This window comes from Stegodyphus dumicola, chromosome 10, assembly GCF_044657685.1.
Source record: "Stegodyphus dumicola isolate Sdum_Otavi_A_Nest chromosome 10, ASM4465768v1".
In the NCBI taxonomy this organism is placed as follows: Eukaryota; Metazoa; Arthropoda; class Arachnida; order Araneae; family Eresidae; genus Stegodyphus; species Stegodyphus dumicola.
The window spans coordinates 137,599,340-137,618,924 of record NC_140777.1 but is presented as its reverse complement, the minus strand read 5'-3'; the positions used below and the strand labels follow the sequence as shown (position 1 = coordinate 137,618,924).

The 19,585-nt window shown below is 33.6% G+C and overlaps 1 protein-coding gene across 1 annotated transcript in view; it reads right to left on the bottom strand.

Moving 5' to 3' along the window:
- Positions 1–15,274, bottom strand: part of Ubr3 (Ubr3 ubiquitin ligase) — a 187,675-nt gene extending 172,401 nt beyond the window's left edge. Inside the window, exons 1-4 of the mRNA XM_085825584.1 lie at positions 14,970–15,274; positions 7,880–8,093; positions 7,659–7,795; positions 2,048–2,194 (exon numbers count right to left, since the gene is read on the bottom strand). Coding sequence (XP_085681710.1) covers positions 2,048–2,194; positions 7,659–7,795; positions 7,880–8,093; positions 14,970–15,189 — 718 coding nt within the window. The 5' untranslated portion in view covers positions 15,190–15,274. The remainder of the gene's footprint in view (positions 1–2,047; positions 2,195–7,658; positions 7,796–7,879; positions 8,094–14,969) is intronic.
- Between the last annotated feature and the right edge of the window lie 4,311 nt (positions 15,275–19,585).

The following is a 19,585-nucleotide window of genomic DNA, read 5'->3' as shown; positions in this document are numbered from 1 at the left end:
ATTATGTCAAATAGAATTTCCGATGCTGGAGCTCCCAAAGGATCTAGAAAACGAAAGTATGTTTCGATGTCCATCAAACAAAAAACGAATTGCTACAAAAAAATGGATAAAGGCATATTCTTTGTTTATCTAACCGTTCTGAAATCTGTTTATCAATTTCACGCTGCTCTGCGCGGGGGGGGGGGGGGGAGACGTCGCTGCACGCAATGAACTGGAAGTTGATTTGTCAACACTATCGTTATCTTCAGAGCAGATGTTTTTATTTTATTCGGCTTATAATTCCTTACTAAATGTAGTATTTAATTTCGATGTACTCCGTCTTTGATATGATTTAAATCAAATTCCTCGTCATTATAAATACCACGAATACAAATCAAATAGTTTTCTGGTTGCAATTTTCTAATTTCGGCTATGCGTAAGGTATGCTTTACGCATCCGCGCGTTGAAAGAAATGTTTAATAAAGTAAACAAATAAATATTAGGCTTCTTTTTTGGTAAATTTTGATACCCTTTAGATCATAATTGCTCATTATTTTATAAATTACGGTTTCATATTTTTAATTTTATAATTTCTGCATGCCATCTTACCAGATTTAAACTGATGATCTATAATCCGGAAAAATCGATAATCCGGAATCGCCGAAGTCCCGACGAGTCCGGATTAAAGACTTTTGACTGTATATGCAAAATTTTACAAGTCATGCATATATGCAATAAGTACAGAAAGCATTTTAGTGTGTTTATTATGAATATTTTGGAATGCACGCTTTATTTTGTTTATTCATTCCACATATGATTTTTTTTCCTGATATACACCAATATGCTATAAGACATGTGCTAGTTGCATGGTGGGACAAACGGTATCCCACCTTCCACCATAAAAAATAAAAGCTCAGAATTTTTTTCAAGCCTTAAAGGCACTTAAGTAAGTCCATCTGACTTATTCTAAGGCATTTTTTTAAAGATTAAAATATATTTTAAATATGCGTGTCGCAAAGGGTTATACATTAAACGCGCACTCCTAAACGTATTTTGCGCACGCGCACAAGCATATTCGCAGCCATAAATGTCTTACACGCATGCGTGAACGCGACGCATGCGCAGAAAGTTTGTAGCTTTGAGGTCCGGATTATAGATCATTCTGGATTATGGGTGTCCGAATTAACGACTTTTGACTGTATAAGGTATTTCTACTGCCTTCTTAAGGAACCTTCGTGGTGTAGTGGTCTGCACACTCAGCACGTAATTGAGAGGTCAGTGGTTCAATTCCCGGCGAAGGTGTTGCTCAATTTTCATCTTGCCTGCTTCCAAAAATACCTAATGTCTCTACAAAGCAAATTTTATAAAGCAAAGCAAAATCTGCACAGCCATTTAAACCATGTTCGATATATGTGTTTGCAAAGGCTATCTACAGCCTGACTGTGGGCCAGTAGATGGTTGTTAGGCACTATGCCAGAGAAAAGGCCATTGAACATTCACCAAATGCAATACAGAATAGCCAATTATACAGAGGTGTAAAAAAAATTCACAGCTGTGTTTTGCTGTCTGTATTAAGTAAGTTTGAAAGCATTTCAATTTAAAACACTCTCTCCTTTACTACAGCACAGCATTATCTCAGTGACATAAATTTCATTCATTTCTTTTATTAATTTATTACCAAGTTTGAACAGGGAAAATAACCTACAAATCTTTCTCTCTTCCCCCCCCTCCCTTTCTTTTTTTCTTTTTCTTTTTTTTTTTTTTTTTGACCTTTTTACTTAAGCATTAATAATGATTTTCTTTTCATCTTTTCAACAATGAAGTACTATGTCAAAAATACTTTATTATGAATGAAAATTTACATTTTTGCCCATTTAGATCATTCATATTTTTAAAAGGAGACTAAATATTTATGTAGTTATAAAATTTATAAATGTTATTTGCTAATTTAAATAGATTTCTCCTGAATGTTGGCTTTTCTGTAGTTTATATATCAGTTAAAAATGGGTACCTTAATCACATAATGAAAGCAAGTACTTATGGGTTCAACAAAAATAATGATACATACCGATAGCCAATTGGAGATAAAGTTGAGGGTTAATCAGAGCACGTGTCATAACATCACGCATGGCAGCACCCATCTCACTATAATTATGTAACATAGTCAAATACCCATCAGCAAAAAGTATGGCTGCCTGATACCTGTCTATTGTAGCTAATGTAACAAAAAGCAATTTGCATGAGTAATATAAAATAGATTACATGCAACAAAAAGATGAAAAAATTTTAACTTTTTTTTATATATTATTATTGTTTTGCCCTACCTTCTTTTAGCTTTTAAAATACAACCATTAATTACAGAGAATGTCCCATCAAAACCACATTAACTCTGTAGAGTGAAAATTCTTGATTAAACTATACATAAAAAATGATTCAAGAAATGTATCTTACAATAAATAGTTCACAAGGAAAATGTAGAAGAGAAAGTATGATATCACCATATAAATAGAAAAATTAATTTACTCAGAAACCTGATTAGTCATACTTTACATTTCCACAAGAAAATGCTCAAAACGGTCACCATGCATCATGGCTGATATATCACACCTAACCCGAACATGTAAGATAATGTAGTAGCAATAAAGGTACATCATCAAGGAAATCATTAATTACATTATTGAAAAATACAAAGTATAGTTCAAACAGTCAATATACTATCCCATGCATTCACAAAGCAGCCAACTTCATAGTTTTGCGGGCAGATTCATGAGGACTGTACTGTGATAACACACAGCTATAGTAACTGTTGGAGACTCCAACATATATCAAATATAATTAATTAATCCATCCATTAGATAGATATGTGCAATGGAAATATTGCTGGCTTTATGTTATGACAGCATTCATGAAAGTCAAATCATTTACATAATCTGAATATTGACTTTGCATGATTCTGCAGTGAAGTGGATAGATCCTCCGATGCTCATAATATTTTGTACAGAATTGTAATGAACTGCCTGCCTAGTGCACTGATGCTCAATTTCCAAACTGCTTCAATTTATTTCAAGGTCACAATTTCCTGTAACAGTTATAAAATATTTTCTCCCTCGCATGCCTTCATGGTGTAATAGTAGCACACTTGGAATATTCAAGAGGACCAGCTTCGAGTCCCGGCGAGGGCATTGTACATTTTTTCCTGTGCACCTGCTTCAAAAAATCCTGTTGGATCTACAGTGATGCCAGAACTAAATAAGGTGGTGGATGATGATTCTTCACCACCAAGATTTGGTGACTGGGTCTCCTAATCTTCAGTTGCCCTTTAAAAGGGGGGAGTACACAGAGTATTTTCTCTCTACTTTCTGCATGTCTTCGTGGTGTAACAGTAGCGCACTCAGCATATTTGAGAGGTCCAGGTTCGAGTCCTGGCAATGGCATTGCACATTTTTCTCTGTAAACCTGCTTCAAAAATATCCCAATATCTCTACACAGTGTTAAGACTGAAATAAGCTCTGCTACCAACAGTGTGGAGATTTTTTGCTTGAAGAATACTTATTATTCTAATTGTCACTCAGTCTACAGATGAACTGATGGATAATACTAATGGATTGTCACATTGGAATGGTGGCATGATATACAGCAAATACCATACTCCACGACATTTCATAAAGTATTACCACTACACCAACCAAAGATTAAGTACATGTCACAATACTCACAGGCTGAGTATACTACCCACATATAAAAATTTCTATTATCTTGTAGCTTCCAGATGCTGTATTTTCATGTGAGCCAAATGACAGCTGTTCATCTGCATAATAGATATATAGCTACTATCAATCATTATATATATTTTCTCTTTCTGCATGCATGATAATAAGTACATGTTTACTTTATTCTCATCTGTTATGCAGCCTTACATTTTCAACAAGGCTCATTTTCTGTACACCGGATATGACTTTATATCCCCCCCCCCAAAAAAACTAAAAGTCACAAAGGTGTGATTCTTTGATCATTTTGCATGTGCAAAGAATCTTATTTGTATTGCAGAGTTTATATGCAGTCTTGAAGGGATGTTATGCATAAATTACCGTAATTTCCGGAAGAAAGGCCGCATCAACGTAAACGCCGCACTCGAGAAAAATGGCGGGAAAAAAAATTAAAATTACACAGAAACGCCGCATCAGCGTAAACGCCGCAATAGATTAAATTGCACGTGACATCATCGTGGGCCGTACTGATGCAAAAACTCAACCTAAGTCCTGATATATCACATACCAGTTAAGAAAAATGCATGAAATGAAACCATAACTCAAAAATACATTAAAGGTAAGAAATATATAGCTTCTGTGCCGTTTAGAGACATTTTCAAAAATTCTCCGCTCCCTTCTTACTTAAAAACTATCCAACAAGTACTTGTACCCAAACTGATGGGATCTGTATTTGGCAGAATGCCAAGAAAAATACATTCATGCTGAAGGGAAAATACGTCAGAGTCAGAGTTCGGAATCGTGTGGGCCTTTGAAAAAAATTGCAGAAAAGGCAGGGGTGGGGAGAGGATGGGTCCTGGAAGATTCATCGAATGGCAGAGGAGAGAAACTATTCAAACTGATGAGAATGTTGATTTGAAAGGGGGAAGAATATTATTGTTCTGAGATCCTGTTTAGGGTGAATAAGGCATGTAGGTCCGTTCAAGGGAAAGAATGTAAACAAAATAACGTTCGCAAAAAGCAACTGAATGGTCTTTTGTGTGGGAACAGCACCAGTCTACGCACAATGACAAGGCCATCCAAACTATGTACAATGACCATCATAGGAAATATTTTATTTTTAGTGCACCTAAACGCCGCATGGGTAGAAACGCCGCACCCGCTGAAAATTTTAATTTTAAACACGTAAATGCTGCGGCGTTTCTTCCGGAAATTACGGTAAATGAACTGGAATATGACTAATAAGCACAAAATGCAGCACCACCAGGCATCTCACTAATGAAAAATTTATTATTCGAGATACATATTGAGATAACATTCTTTCCATATATGCAGACAGCAACTTAGAATCAACTAGTACGGTCATTAATTAATCAAGCATGAGAACTGAATGATAATAAGTACCTAACCTTATAAACAATACTAAAAGATCCATTTAGGTATATAAAAATATATAAATAAACAATATCACTTTTAACACTTAATGCTGCCAGTCATAAATTCACGAGTAAGGCCTTTTGGTTAGCCTACATTTAAGGGTGCCCCTTAGATTGTTGCCAAGTTTTTGCTTCATTTATAGTAAGAGTAGTTGAATGTCATGGAAACTCTATTATGACGTAATTGGTTGCATGATTGTGGTGAATTTGACTGATGGGAAAATATTTGTTGGATGTCAGTTAGGAAGTACGTCGTGTTTGTGTGCTTTGCATCGTAAAATGGCTGCCGGTGGAAAGTGGGTGTTTGGTGGTATAGAACGAGAGAGTGGAAGTTTTTAACTGGCTGAGGACAGAAGAAAAGAAACTTTCTTGGATGTAATTCAATGGAATTATAAGTGTCCTGTTTGTACAAAGGAAATGCGTATGGTCGAACATTGGAGGATTCCTGCATTATGGAGGATATTTTTTACTCTTATTTTTTTTAATTCATGTGGCGATGACATGATACAGATTCTAGTTCAGATAATTTTAGGAAGTTTTTGGATGCTGTTAAGAATTTTGTGTGCCACAAACTGAAGACACAGAAATTTGTAAATAAGTGGACATTTTCTTTGTGTAGTGCTTAGACGCTATAAGATGAATTTCCTTTTTATGTTATTTCATTATTTAATTTAAAACATAGTTTATTGAGATTATATATTTTTTGTTTGGCTCTAGTGTAAAATTGGCCACACCTTTGACTTTTTAAGTGAAAATAGATTGATGTGTATATGGACAAAGTCAAGGATATGCGCAATGCCGACATTGTTCAATTCTCTGTTCTTTCTTAAGAGAAAATAGGTTGATATGTACATGGATATTGAGTTTGTGCAATTCTTTGACTTGTTATTTTGGCTTTAAGTAGCGGCTATTTTTGGTACAAAAATGGCCGCTACATAAAGCCAAAATAAAAAGTATTGCACAAACTCAGTGTCCATGTACAGCCAAAAATCGCCAAGGGGCACCCGTAAATAAATTTTTAGCGACATTTTGAATTATTTAAAAAATAATTTCACCCATGTTGAAAAATTAGTTGCCACAGTTAAAAATAAAGTTAAAAACAAGAAAATACAGGAGGCTTACATGCTGAAACCCCATTTAAATATAAATTAAATTTTAACTTTCACAGATGGCAAAGCAGACTGTCCTTTGTTAAAGCTCCTCTCCTATATATTCCACAATGAATTTTTTGTACTTCACATAATTGCAACCACCTTAATAGATGTGGCTTAATTTTCAGAATGTGCCAAACTATAGTAATCACATGCACAATTTTTCAGTTTTACTAAGCATTTTTGTATGCATTCTTTTTACAGATTCTACAATACAGTTTCTATTTACAAATCATATAATTTTTAATTTGCACACATTTTTAAAGTATGGACTAGAGTATAGTAGCTACAGTTGAAGAAATCATGGAAAACTTTTACCAAAATCTAGCACATTTCCAAAAATCGCTAAAGGGAACAATTTCTTTAAATCTATTCTTGAAGCAAAGGGACAAAAAATTTTCACAAGAACAAAGGAAACAAAAATCAGCTTAAGTAGATTTATATTTTCAGGATAAGTACTTAAAAAGAAAACACGAAATATGCATATACTGATTTTTTTTCCCAAGGTAATTTTATGCAGCTGCCACACTTTTTGGCACCTGTGAAAAAGAAGCAAAACACACTGCAAGACCTAATAATAGTGCTATGTGAGCTATCACTGTGTATGTGTGTGTATCTATTAATTATTCTTATAATTAGAAATATTTTACAATTAAAAAACCCACCAAAATGCATGACAGGTGCATAATGGAAAAGTACCTTTTCAACTATAAATCATCATTCTTTTGTGTGCGAGAGCGTAAAAACTTATCCAAGGTCAAACTCATCCAAGATAGTTATACAAGTACCAAATTTTTAAGTTTATTAGTATGTAAACTGAATGCATTTTCATGTTAAAAAATACTTGTTACAAATTTTAACATGAATGACACTTCTGTTATCGGGACCGGATTTAAAAATGCATGTATGTGTATAGATGTACTTTTTTAATGGCTGGCCACTTTATTTGATAGTTATTTAGCCTTGCGCTACTACTTGGACCGGAAGTAATGGCCGTTTCATTATGGAAGCACGAGGTAGCCACCATTGCCTCCTATGAAGGGACAGACAGATACAACTATGCCTTCTCTGGAATTCGAACCCGGGCCCATCACTATGGAAATCGGGGTCATTAACCATAATACCGGCTGCGCATACATATGTACATGTGTACATAAATATATATGTATGTACACATATATCCATAGTTACAAGCATAAATACATACATTTCTGAATCTGGTCCCAATAATAGAAGAGTACCACATGAATACTAATTTTAATTACTACTTTGGCAAAATAAAAAGCATTTAAAATTTATGTAAAGAAATTTAATATCTTCTATAAAAACAATTCCAAAACAAAGCAATAAACTGTACATAAAACTTATTAAAAATATAAACTAACCTGGTTCACTGTTGTCTCTTAAATGCTGAATAAGTCTTAAAAACATACGAGGCATGAGAGCTTCAGCTACACATAACAAATCTGGAGGAGCTTCTGGTTTATTTATTTGATTCTGTTGCCCATGTCTTTGACAAAATCTAAGAATAATTAAGAACCAAGATTAAATTGCTCACTTTGTAATAAAAGAAGAATTTTGTTTAAAACTGGCAAAAATATCTCACCCTGATTCTCGCATTACACTTTTATCTCCACAATCACATGCTCCCCCAGCTTGACTTCGAAACATGTTAAAATCATGACCTTCATGATTTCCTCTTTGGAAGCATTCAGAACATAAAGACATACATGGTGAAATTCCACAGGTTCGGCATCGATAAGCGACAAAATTAGCAGTCCATACTAAACCACATGTAGTAGCATTATCATATCTACGAACTAAAAATTACAAAATTATAAATACAGCAATTTTCTGCATTAAAGAATTAAAAATGATTTGCTATTGATTACTTTATACATGTATCAATGCTATTTTTCATATATTTCATTTATCCATGCTTAACACTTTTCACACATCATTAAATATTAGAAAAACTTTATTTCTATAAAGTATTTGACTAATAAATTATTAAAATCTTAAAATACATTAAATGAAATCCATTATGCTATTAAGCTCAATAAATTATTAAAATATTAAAACATATTAAATGAAATCCACTATTCTCTCAAATAAATTTAAAAACATGTTTCAAACATTTCATTTGTTAATTCAAGTATCTATTCACTGTGTGTGTTTTAACAAATACCTTTCCCTATACTATAATAATTTTCCTTCAAGAACGAATTTAATGCAAATGTACATTCAAAAGCCGAGAACAGATACATAAAAAGTATATACTCCGAGGTAAATATTTTAAACACTAAATGTTTTCCGATGCTATCTTAGTACTACCTGACTTTCATATAAATAACATTATTTCCTCTGTCTTAACAATACAGAAGTTTTAAAATACTGATTGATTGATTAAAATAATAATACTGCTTCAATGCAAGTAGAAATATTAAATGATACAACATAGCAATGACTATCGAAAGAAGCTTGAAAATTCCTTTGGCTTCAGAAAGGAAAAAGAGAGAATGGAAATATTCAGCATATTTTTTACAGACCAACAGATTCAATCAATTCTTTTTAAATGCTGTGAAAATTTCTCTGCATAGTTGATGTTTTTATAAAGCAAAAATCTTTCATTTATCAAATAAATTTATATTTACTTCCTAAATTTAGTCAGTGTACTGTTTTCCTACAATTATGACATAAAAAAATAATAAATACGTGGTTACACTTCCACTTAGATATACATCCTGTTTAAGTATATCCTGTTTATACAAGTTTACTTTAGATATGTGTCCTGTTATGACTTGATATAGGTCCTGTTCATACGCAAAACTTTTATTTGATATAAATTTAGGGTGTTGATATTTATTTGGAATATGACCCTAGTTCGATGAGTGACAACTACACATGCTATTCTTATTTACCTCTTTCAAGATAATGCTATGACCAATTTTGTTTAAAAATGCAAAAATAAATATATGCCAACCTCTAATGTCAAAAGTTCTGTAAAGAACAAACCACAACAAACAAATTAACATTATCTGGAATGACCAAATCACATTTCTGAAATATTCTGAGAAGAAACAGACCTAAGGATCCTCAATCAGGTCCATGCAGGGACCTGACAAAAAAAAAGTGACAGCAAATAAATAATTTTTAAAAATTTTCATTTACATACAGTCAGTACTGATGCCAGGGTGGTGCAAGGCAGTAGAATTTAGAAGCCAAAAGAACGGATTAATTGTTTCCCTTTATTTCTTCTGGAAAAGTTTATTCAGCACGCACCCAGTTTGGTGCAAGTCCAAAGATATGGAATGGATTAATAACATACATCGAGGGATCACTGTAAGGGGGAGGAAAAGGATTTTTCGATAACGCACCTGCTGCACAACTTGGTCAGGTTTTTTTTTTTTTTTTTTATGTTAACCGTTTACAGTTTATACTCATAAAAATAGTTTATAAGTGATAAATACTTCACTACATGGCAGATGATGACCAACAGATCATTATCTGCAGGGCATAATGGAAAAGAATGCTATGTTTAACATTTGAAATTTTAATTAATTTAAATTTACATAACTAATCATCTACATCTGGGGATTAAATACTTGGCGATTTGCTTCCCTCACACAATGCAATTCTTTCAAATTCATTGGTTAGTGTGTTTAATTTTTGTATTTAACAGACATTTTTGTATTTAACAGACATTTTTGTATTTAAATACTTAGAATTTACCAAGCAACAAACAGGCAGCAATTATATTCTTTCAAGATAAAGTTCTTATCCATAGAGAAAGACTGTGTTCAAATAAGCATTTGAAGAAAGTCAAACATCTGCCGAGGGCTAAATGATTCTGTTGCCTTTAATCATGCACAGAAGAGAAAGCCATCCGAAAAGTAACGTGGTTTGTGAACTCACATATTTCATTTCTCACCAGTTTATGATTTATTTACTTATGGTAAGAAGAACTGACTGCCACTGAATTTTGTGAATGACAGCTTCAATTAAATCATGACATGATGGTGGACTGGAACAATTATATCCAATAGATTTGTAGCAATTCTATGATATTTCGTCCTAAAACTAACATCGGAGGTACTGACAAAATTGTCGAAATCAATGAAAGTTTGTTCTCAAAAAGGAAACATACCGTAGGTCATATTAACCTCCACAGTGGGTTTTCGGAGATTTGAGTCGAGAAGCAGTAGAATGTTTCCTAGACAATATTACAGATTGCTCTGCTAAGACTTTAATAGATGTAATATAGAATAATATAGTAGGTGAAACAATGATCTTCCTAGACTGCTGGAAAGGCCCGAGTTTAAAGTGCAGAGATATGGTAAGTCTATATTAAAAGGTGCCCCTTGGATTATCGCCAAGTTGTTTCATTCATGGTAGACTAGTTGAATTTCATGGAAACCCTACTATGACATAATTGCTTGCGTGACTGCGGTGAATTTGACTAATGGGAAAAGATTTGTAAAGGCTTATATAAGTGTTGGATGTTGGTTCGGAAGGACGCTGCTTATTTTGTGGTTCACATGATAAAATGGCTGAATATAGTAAGATTAATTTGAATTTTCTGCACGATTTGGAATGAAAGGGGGGAAAAGCATTAATTGACTGGTGTGTAAACAAAGGTTTACTTACTAGCCATTATAAGAGTCCTGTCTCTATGAAGGAAATGCATACGGTCGAACGCTGACGGATACCGACACTACGGAGGATATTTTTTACTCTTATTTTTGTGAATTTATGTTGCGACACCAATATGCAGATTCTAGTTCAGATAATTTTAGGAAGTTTTTGGATGCTCTTAAGGAATATTGTGTGCCACAAACTGAAGAAACAGAAATTTATAAATAAGGTAAGTGGATATTTCCTTTCTGTAGTGCTTAGATGCTAATAAGATGAACTTCCTTTTTATGTTAATTCATTGTTTGATTTAAAATGTCGTTTATTGAGATTATATATATTTTTTTGGGGGGGCTCTAATGTAGAACTAGCTGCTCCTTTCACTTTTTAAGAGAAAATAGATCAATGTGTAGATGGATAAAAGTCAAGGGAGTGCGCAATGCCGAGTTTGTGCAATTCTCTGATGTTTAAGTGAAAATAGGACAATGTGTACATGTATACCATGTTTATGCAATTCTTTGATTTGTTATTTTGGCTTTGTGTAGCGGAGACTTTTGGAGCAAAAATTGCCGCTACACAAAGGCATGTCAACTTTTACCAAGGGGCACCAATAAATATATTTTTTAGCCAGGATATGATCGCTTCACAGTGAATCACTGATTTAATTTTACTGAGTCATGGGTTGTCATACCCAAGCTACCGAGTGTTTTGGGGGCAGCATTAAATGGCAGAACAAAAGCTAGGAACACGTTCAATGAAAATTTTTTCGTAAACCCGTAAATATATTTTTTAAAAAATATATCTACAGGTGCCCCTTGACAAAAAATGGCGATTTTGGGGAGTACATGGGTACCGAGTTTATGCAATTCTTTGACTTTGTGTAGTGGCAAATTTTGTGCCAAAAATCACCACTACACAAAGACAAAATAACAAGTCAAAGAATTGCACAAACTTGGTATCCATGTATACATTGACCTATTTTCATTAAAAAAAATATCAGAGAATTGCACAAACTTGGCACTGCATACTCCCTTGACTTTGTTCGTGTACACATTGATCTATTTTCACTTAAAAAATCAAAGGAGCACCCAATTCTACAGCAGAGCCGAACAAAAAATGCATCATCTCAATAAACTACATTTTAAATCAAACAATAAAATAACATAAAAAAGGAAATTCATCTTATGCATCTAAGGCACTACACAAAGCAAATATCCACTTACTTTATTTAGAAATTTCTGAGTCCTTCAGTCTGTGGTACACAAAATTCCTTAACAGCATCCAAAAATTTTCTATAATTATCCAAACTAAAATCCGTATATCAGCGTCGTCACATAAATTCAGAAAAATAAGAGTAAAAAATATCCTTTGCAGTGACAGTATCCTCCGATATTCAACCATACATATTTCCTTTCTACAAACAGGACACTTATAATGGCTACTAAGTGAACCTTTATTAACTCACCAGTCAATTAATGCATTTTTATCCCCTTTCGTTCCAAATCGTACACAAATTCAAATTAATCTTACAACATTCAGCCATTCTACCGTCTTAATTACAAAACAAGCAATGCACTTCCTAACCAACACACACCACAAGCCCTAACAAATCTTTTCTCCGTCATTCAAAATTACAGAAAATCCCGTCGACCATTTTCGCCTAAAACACGCCAAACTACGCGATTTTTTTGCCAAAAATGGAAAAGGCCTCTTCAAACACGCTGGGTTTGGTGTAACCTTGATTACATGTTTATTATTCTTAAGTAAAGACTCCTTTTTTTCCCTCTATCATGAATTTTGTGAGACATATTTTCGCAAGAAAATAACTGCTTTTACGGTATATCTCCTTAATAAAAAAATAATGGAAATTTTTAATGAAAAATTAAATATAAATAAATGATAATATAATAAATTTGAAAGAAAAATAAGAATAGAACGTTTTTTCTTGTATTTAGTAAATGGGTTTTTCTGGTTTGGTGCGATTGACGCTGTCTCTTGTAGTCGACGAGATTTTACGTAAGTACCGAAATTTCTAAATAAAGTAAATCAATATTTCCTTTTAAGACTGCACAGATTAGATAACATGTATTTCCATTTTAATGTTATTTCCTTCCTTTGATTTAAAATGCATTTACTGACATAATAATTTTTATGCATTATGTTCTGGGAGCTATTTTGCTTAGAAGGGCATTGCACGTCAGCAGGAATGGCTCCAAAAAATCGCCAAAGGGTACCTAAAATATATTTTTCCTTTAGTCTTCCCCCCCTATAATGCCAACATTTCAAATAATTTATGTATAACACTAACAAGTTCCACTTTTTTTTTTTTTTTTTTTTTTCAAAAAATACTTATTTTACCACTGGCTTAATATAAAATAAAAATACAATGTAAGTTTTAACAAGGCTGCATGATTAAATTTACTGTATTTATACGATATAATGCCCCCAAGTTATCTACTAACACTGTAAAATCCACAGTTTCCACTAAAAACCTCAAAAAAATCACAGTTTAAAAGTTAAAAAATGGCAAACTTTAAAATTAAGCAAAAAAAAAGCACCTTTAGTTTGGGGTATATTTTGAATGAAAACTAGATCAATTTCGACAACGATCAGAAACAAATCCCGTTTCTTCAAGAGAGAATTTTTTTTTTAAATGTTTGCGAAGGTTGCTTTCTTTGTCCAATCTTAAATTTTATAATGATGCATTTCTCTTCCAACTTAATTAAATACAAACTGTTTATAAATTTGGATGCACAATTAAGGCTAATTAAGACAGTTAAGAAGCAACTGGGTAAAGTGCAGAAATGCCCACTTATTTGTTTGGCGCTTTTCACGAGAGTAAGAAGAATTGGATTTTTGTCAATTTTCTTTGACTTTTTAAGTGAAAATATTTCAATGTGTACATGGATAAAGTTAAGGAAGTGCGCAATGCCATTTTTGTACAATTCTGTGATGTTTTTTTTAAGTGAAAATAGGTCGACGTTTACATGGATACCAAGTACAGTCAAAAGTCGTTAATCCGGACTCGTCGGGACTTCGGCGATTCCGGATTATAGATCATCAGTTTAAATCTGGTAAGATGGCATGCAGAAATTAAAAATTAAAAATATGAAACCATAATTTATGAAATAAAGAACAATTATGATCTAACAGGTATCAAAATTTACAAAAAAAAAAAAAAAAAAAACTTAATATTTGTTTACTTTATTAAACATTTCTTTCAATGTAAGTTGTTTAAGTTGCTTCGTTTTATGTGATAATACTTTCTCTTTAATTCTATAAACAGACATAATTTCTTGTTCAGTTACAAAGTTCCGCTGTTCAAGTCCTATAATTGCTGTGTCGAGAATACCGACTAATTTGTCAATCAAAATTTTTTTCATTTTCAATAACCTCTGTGTCACTTTCTTCACTATTGGAAGCAAATTATAATGACGAGGAATTTGATTTAAATCATATCAAAGATGAAATACATCGAGATGAAATACTACGTTTAGTAAGGAATTATAAGCCAAATAAAATGAAAACATCTGCCCTGAAGATAAGGATAGTGCTGACAGATCAACTTCCAATTCATTGCGTGCGGTGGCGTTCAAAATATATGATATATGTATAATATATACCAAAATATATGATAATATATTTTGATGACATTTGCACCTGAACACAAGTATTTGATTAGATTTAGGTTATACGAAAAATTATGTTTTTATTATGAAAAATTATGTCATAATTTTCATTAGTTTGATATTTGAATACTTTGAGCCTACTATTACATACACAGTGCTTTTTGTCAAAAAGAATGGTTAAAATTGAGTTAAATGAACTAAAAATAGTCATAATGTGATTAATAATGTTATTCTACTTTCTAATGAACTTGTAAATTATGACTTCTTAATAGTGATGATGTAAAGTAGCAATAATTCTACTAAATTCACGATTTTAACTTCGTTTTTCACCATAAAGTAAAAATTTAACACCATAAAGTAAATGTGACGTACTGCAAACATGCGTAATTTCATATTTCTTCCACAAGGATTTGAGACGAAAAAATTATTCATTACCTGTCTGAGTATATTCTTCAGGTGATCGTCCACCTGCTAACAACCAACGACACCAATCTATAGTATCCCAGTCATCTATGGGTACCATAGGATTCAATATTGAATCAAAAACTTCATTTGTTATATCAGAGTTACTCTGGGAACTGCAAACGCCTTGAATATATGCTGCAGTAGCACGTTTACCTTTTTTTATTAAAACATCTGCAGCTTCTGCAGCCATTATTAATAATTATTTTATATGTCCTTTATACGATTATAAACAGTTGTCTATCAGCTCAGATTATAAACACACGGACCCATCTTTCTCCTCGATACGTTGCCACCACGATGCAAATATATAAACTGGCGCTCAATTGTTGGTAGAGGCTAAAATTCTCCGCGATGAGCTTAAAAAATAGGAATTCGCTCATATTCACGTTATGAAACGGACACTGTCTCGTATTCAGGTTTGAATACAACGTTACATGCTCTACGTTACACATAAGCTAAACCCTATAAGGACAAATTCTTTGATGCTAGTTGTTTGGAATTTTACCCAAAGTCGAACTACCACTATTCAGATCCCGTATCCACCAGCGGCAGAGGGAAAACTTCCGTAATGCCGAATTCTGTTACAATATGTATATGAATTGGCTAACCAGCAGCCGAACGATAAAAGCAGCTGAACACTGGTAGTTCGGTTCGGGGTTCGAGTCCTGGCGAACGGGCTGGCTGCATGGATGTTTTCATGGTTTTCCCAAAGTGTAACGTGGATACGAGCCAGTATCCCTTAAGAAGACTTCCAAGCGGCATTTCATTCTTTCCGTGGAGTATCTAAGTATAGAGCACGTCATAAGTTTAAAAAAAAAAAAAAATACATGAATTGAAGAAAGAACTGTTTTCCCAATACACAGAGTCTTAATTACAAAAAGAATTTAATAGCTTCTCTTTCTTGCTGTAGCTTCCTTACTCCATCAAAACCTTTGAATGGAAAATGGGAATGACAATTAAACTATGAACTCAATGACATGTACAAGAAATTCCTTACTGAAGGAAAAATTTTTGAAAGTTTTATTTCTGTTATCGTTTCGGAAGATGAAACGAGAGGTGGAAGGGTAGTTGATGTGAATAATTTATTCTGAAATACACCCTCCAGAACAAAAGTTGAAATATTTCAATTCTTCTTCGATTTTTCCTCACACTATTAGTTGTTGTGAGAATAATTTTTCTAGAAAATATGAATCTCATTAATACTGCACTGTCTAGGATTCTCAACCTTTTTTGCCCACCCCTTTGATTACCTGACGGTTGGAAAATTGCCGCAGTCATTCCCATTCCAAAATCGGATCAAATTTTAAGTCTCTCCGTCAACTACAAGCCAATTAGCCTATTATCATCTCTTTCAAAAATTTATGAATTTGTTTTACTTAAATGCCTGAATGAATTCTGCCGTGCTCGAAATTTAGTAATCCCGGAACAATTTGGCTTCCCGCCTGACACTCCACGTTACGCCAGTTACTCAGCGTAGTAGAAATCATTCACGAGGGCTTTCGTAAATGACAGAATACTGGAATTGTCTATCTTGACATTGCCAAAGCCTTTGACAGAACCTTAGAAGATTATTATTCCAAACATTATTATTGACATTGACATAGCATTAATATTGACATTGCCAAAGCCTTTGACAGGTACCTTATAATTTTACCTTTCTTCCACATATATATTCATCCTTTTTTAAACCTGTTTCTTTCAAAAATGTTGTTCAAAACGCTTTTGGTTTAAAAAAAATCCCAGCGAACTTATATAAGTATTTGGACACTTTGAATAAATAGTTTGTATTCAATAAAAAAATGAAAATAACGGGGCATTCAATATTTCATTGGAAACACTTTTAGCTAAAATTTACACTTTTCATACGCTTTGGCATGGATTCAACAAATTTTTCGTGTAAGAGCGTTCCATTTTATTACATTTTTATGAGCATTGCTTTTAGTACCATTCGACTAAATGACATTTTTTCTTATTCTTTTCTCCAATTCACCTTCACACATGTTCGATGGGAATTAACGTTCGGAGAATATGGATGAATTTTGATAACTTCACAAGACATTTGTATAACAACCCACAAGCGAACATTTAAGGCATTATGTTCAGAGTTTTTATCTTAACAGAACTTGAACTTTGCTTCGAAGTTTCTTTGAAAATGTTTTCAACCTTCCCTTAAAAATATTTATACGGATCCGGATTATTTGCTATGAAAACTAAATTTCCCATCTCAAAGCTGCGAAATATTCTCAAACAGTTATATCTCTACTGCCGAGCTTAATTATTAGCGATAGGTGTAAGGAAAATCTACCACCAAAACAGAACTAGACAGAGACTACCCGACAGTGATTGCTCTGAACAAGCACGTAATAAGAATAAAACTAAAAGATACCTAGACACGGGAGTGTAATAATCAGAATATCTGTTTTCAATATGCAATCGATAGTGTAGAAATAATTGGATAATAAGATATTTCTCTTAATCTGGGTATTGAGAGGAATAACAGCTTTATGAATCACTCAATATAATCAGCTTCTATACATCTCTAATTAAAACATCAATTTCCGGTGGTGTACAATAAAAAAAACCTGAAAAAAATACATAATAATAGAATTTTTATAATACCTGAACAAGCACGTAATAAGAATAAAACTAAAAGATACCTAGACACGGGAGTGTAATAATCAGAATATCTGTTTTCAATATGCAATCGATAGTGTAGAAATAATTGGATAATAAGATATTTCTCTTAATCTGGGTATTGAGAGGAATAACAGCTTTATGAATCACTCAATATAATCAGCTTCTATACATCTCTAATTAAAACATCAATTTCCGGTGGTGTACAATAAAAAAAACCTGAAAAAAATACATAATAATAGAATTTTTATAATACTACAAACAAAAGACCGAGACGAGCAAAGCACGCGGCAATTTTGATGGCACGTAGAAAAAATAGACAGAAAAATTATTCATAAAACTGAATCTTGTGGACAGCTCCCACCTTAAGTAAACCGATGTTAAAATGTTCAAAAGTTCAACAGTCATATCTTCCGTTCCTTGATTGCTCTGCCGCATCTCGACGTGCGGAGTCGCAGGTGCATCATCCTAAACTGGGCGTTCACTCGGTGACGCTATTGGTAGGCAATCACTTAGGGCTGGCGATATAAGCTTAACTGATCTGTGACTGGTCTCAGTAAGGATAAAGACCATTAGCAATGTGGCTATCTGGATATCAGTTTCCCAAGAAAATCAGCTTCTAGCAGAATCTTTTGCACTGGATGAAGGAGGTTACCAAGCTGAATTTTAGCTTATTATTTTCACATCTTCGTCCTGGCTGCCCTGCCCTCACATGTTCGGCCCGGCCCAACTGTTATAGTGGTTAGCGTCGCTGATTGCCGCGCAGAAGGGCCCAGGTTCGAATCCTGGAGAAGACATGGATAGTGTTGGTGCGGCATGGCGACCCTCCAAATATGCGGCGAGTCAAAAGTCCTCTCGTGTGGTTTGGTGGAAGGAGAGAGGGGTGAGAGACCCTCGAACACGTCCCCCCGGGTGTTCTCCATCAAAATTGGGTGCGGAACTGGGCCAAATCTCACTGTCACCTATAAGGTGCTCAAGGCAGTTGCCAATGACAGGCGTAATCTTGAGCTCCTTGCCACGAGGAATTTCGCGGGCTTGGGCTGACTACGCCAGACAAGTGAGCATAAGCAACAACAGCAACACGTTCGTTCCTACCTGGATATAATTCTTCAATCACGGTAAGTGGCTAGCTGAGCCTCTTCTGGTTTTCGAAATCAACAAAGCACTTCGCCAACTCTTAAAACTTTGCCAGCTGTTCCAGCTTTCTGTACCAACTGACCTAAGTACTTTTTTCAAAATCTCTGTCTGAACTACTCATGTTGCTGTTGGCAATAAAGTTCTCTATTTAACAATTTCTATTTAACTCCGGTTTCTTAGTGTTAGCTTGGAATATGGTCTAGACTTCAGTGCAAGCAGTTCTACGCAATTTATATCGTTTTATAAAATCAAAGAGAGTTGAATGTTTTACATCAAGAATTTTTTACGTGCACTTTGGTATACTTTTTGATTCATTTTCTGCCCACTTGCTCATCTACCAAATATTATTCCAATGCTAAAATATTATAATCAGTAATATTAGTAATTAGGAGTAAATACAGGATATACAAAACATGAAGTAAAATTTTTGAAATAAAAAAAGTTCTTTAGATTTAGAAAGTGAAATTATTCACATGGATGTGTAAATCTTCTTCAGATTCGAAGCGTTTTTGGAATGACATAGCACACAACATGTAAATTTACAAGTAGGGAAATAGTTTAGGACATCTGTTCTGTAATATCTGGATGGCAATTATCAAAACTTGATTATATAGCAATTCTCCATAAAGAGTGGTTCTAACAAAAGTAATAACTTAGCAAGCTTCATGAAACTAAGTATCCCTTGCTCCTACCTTTTACGAAAGTCTTAAGTAGAATTGTAAATTCTATATAAAACCAAAGATCAAAAGCCCACTTAGAGTTTCGGGAGAAAAAAGACTCTTGAGTTTTTGATATAGCGCTAACAAAAAATGTAT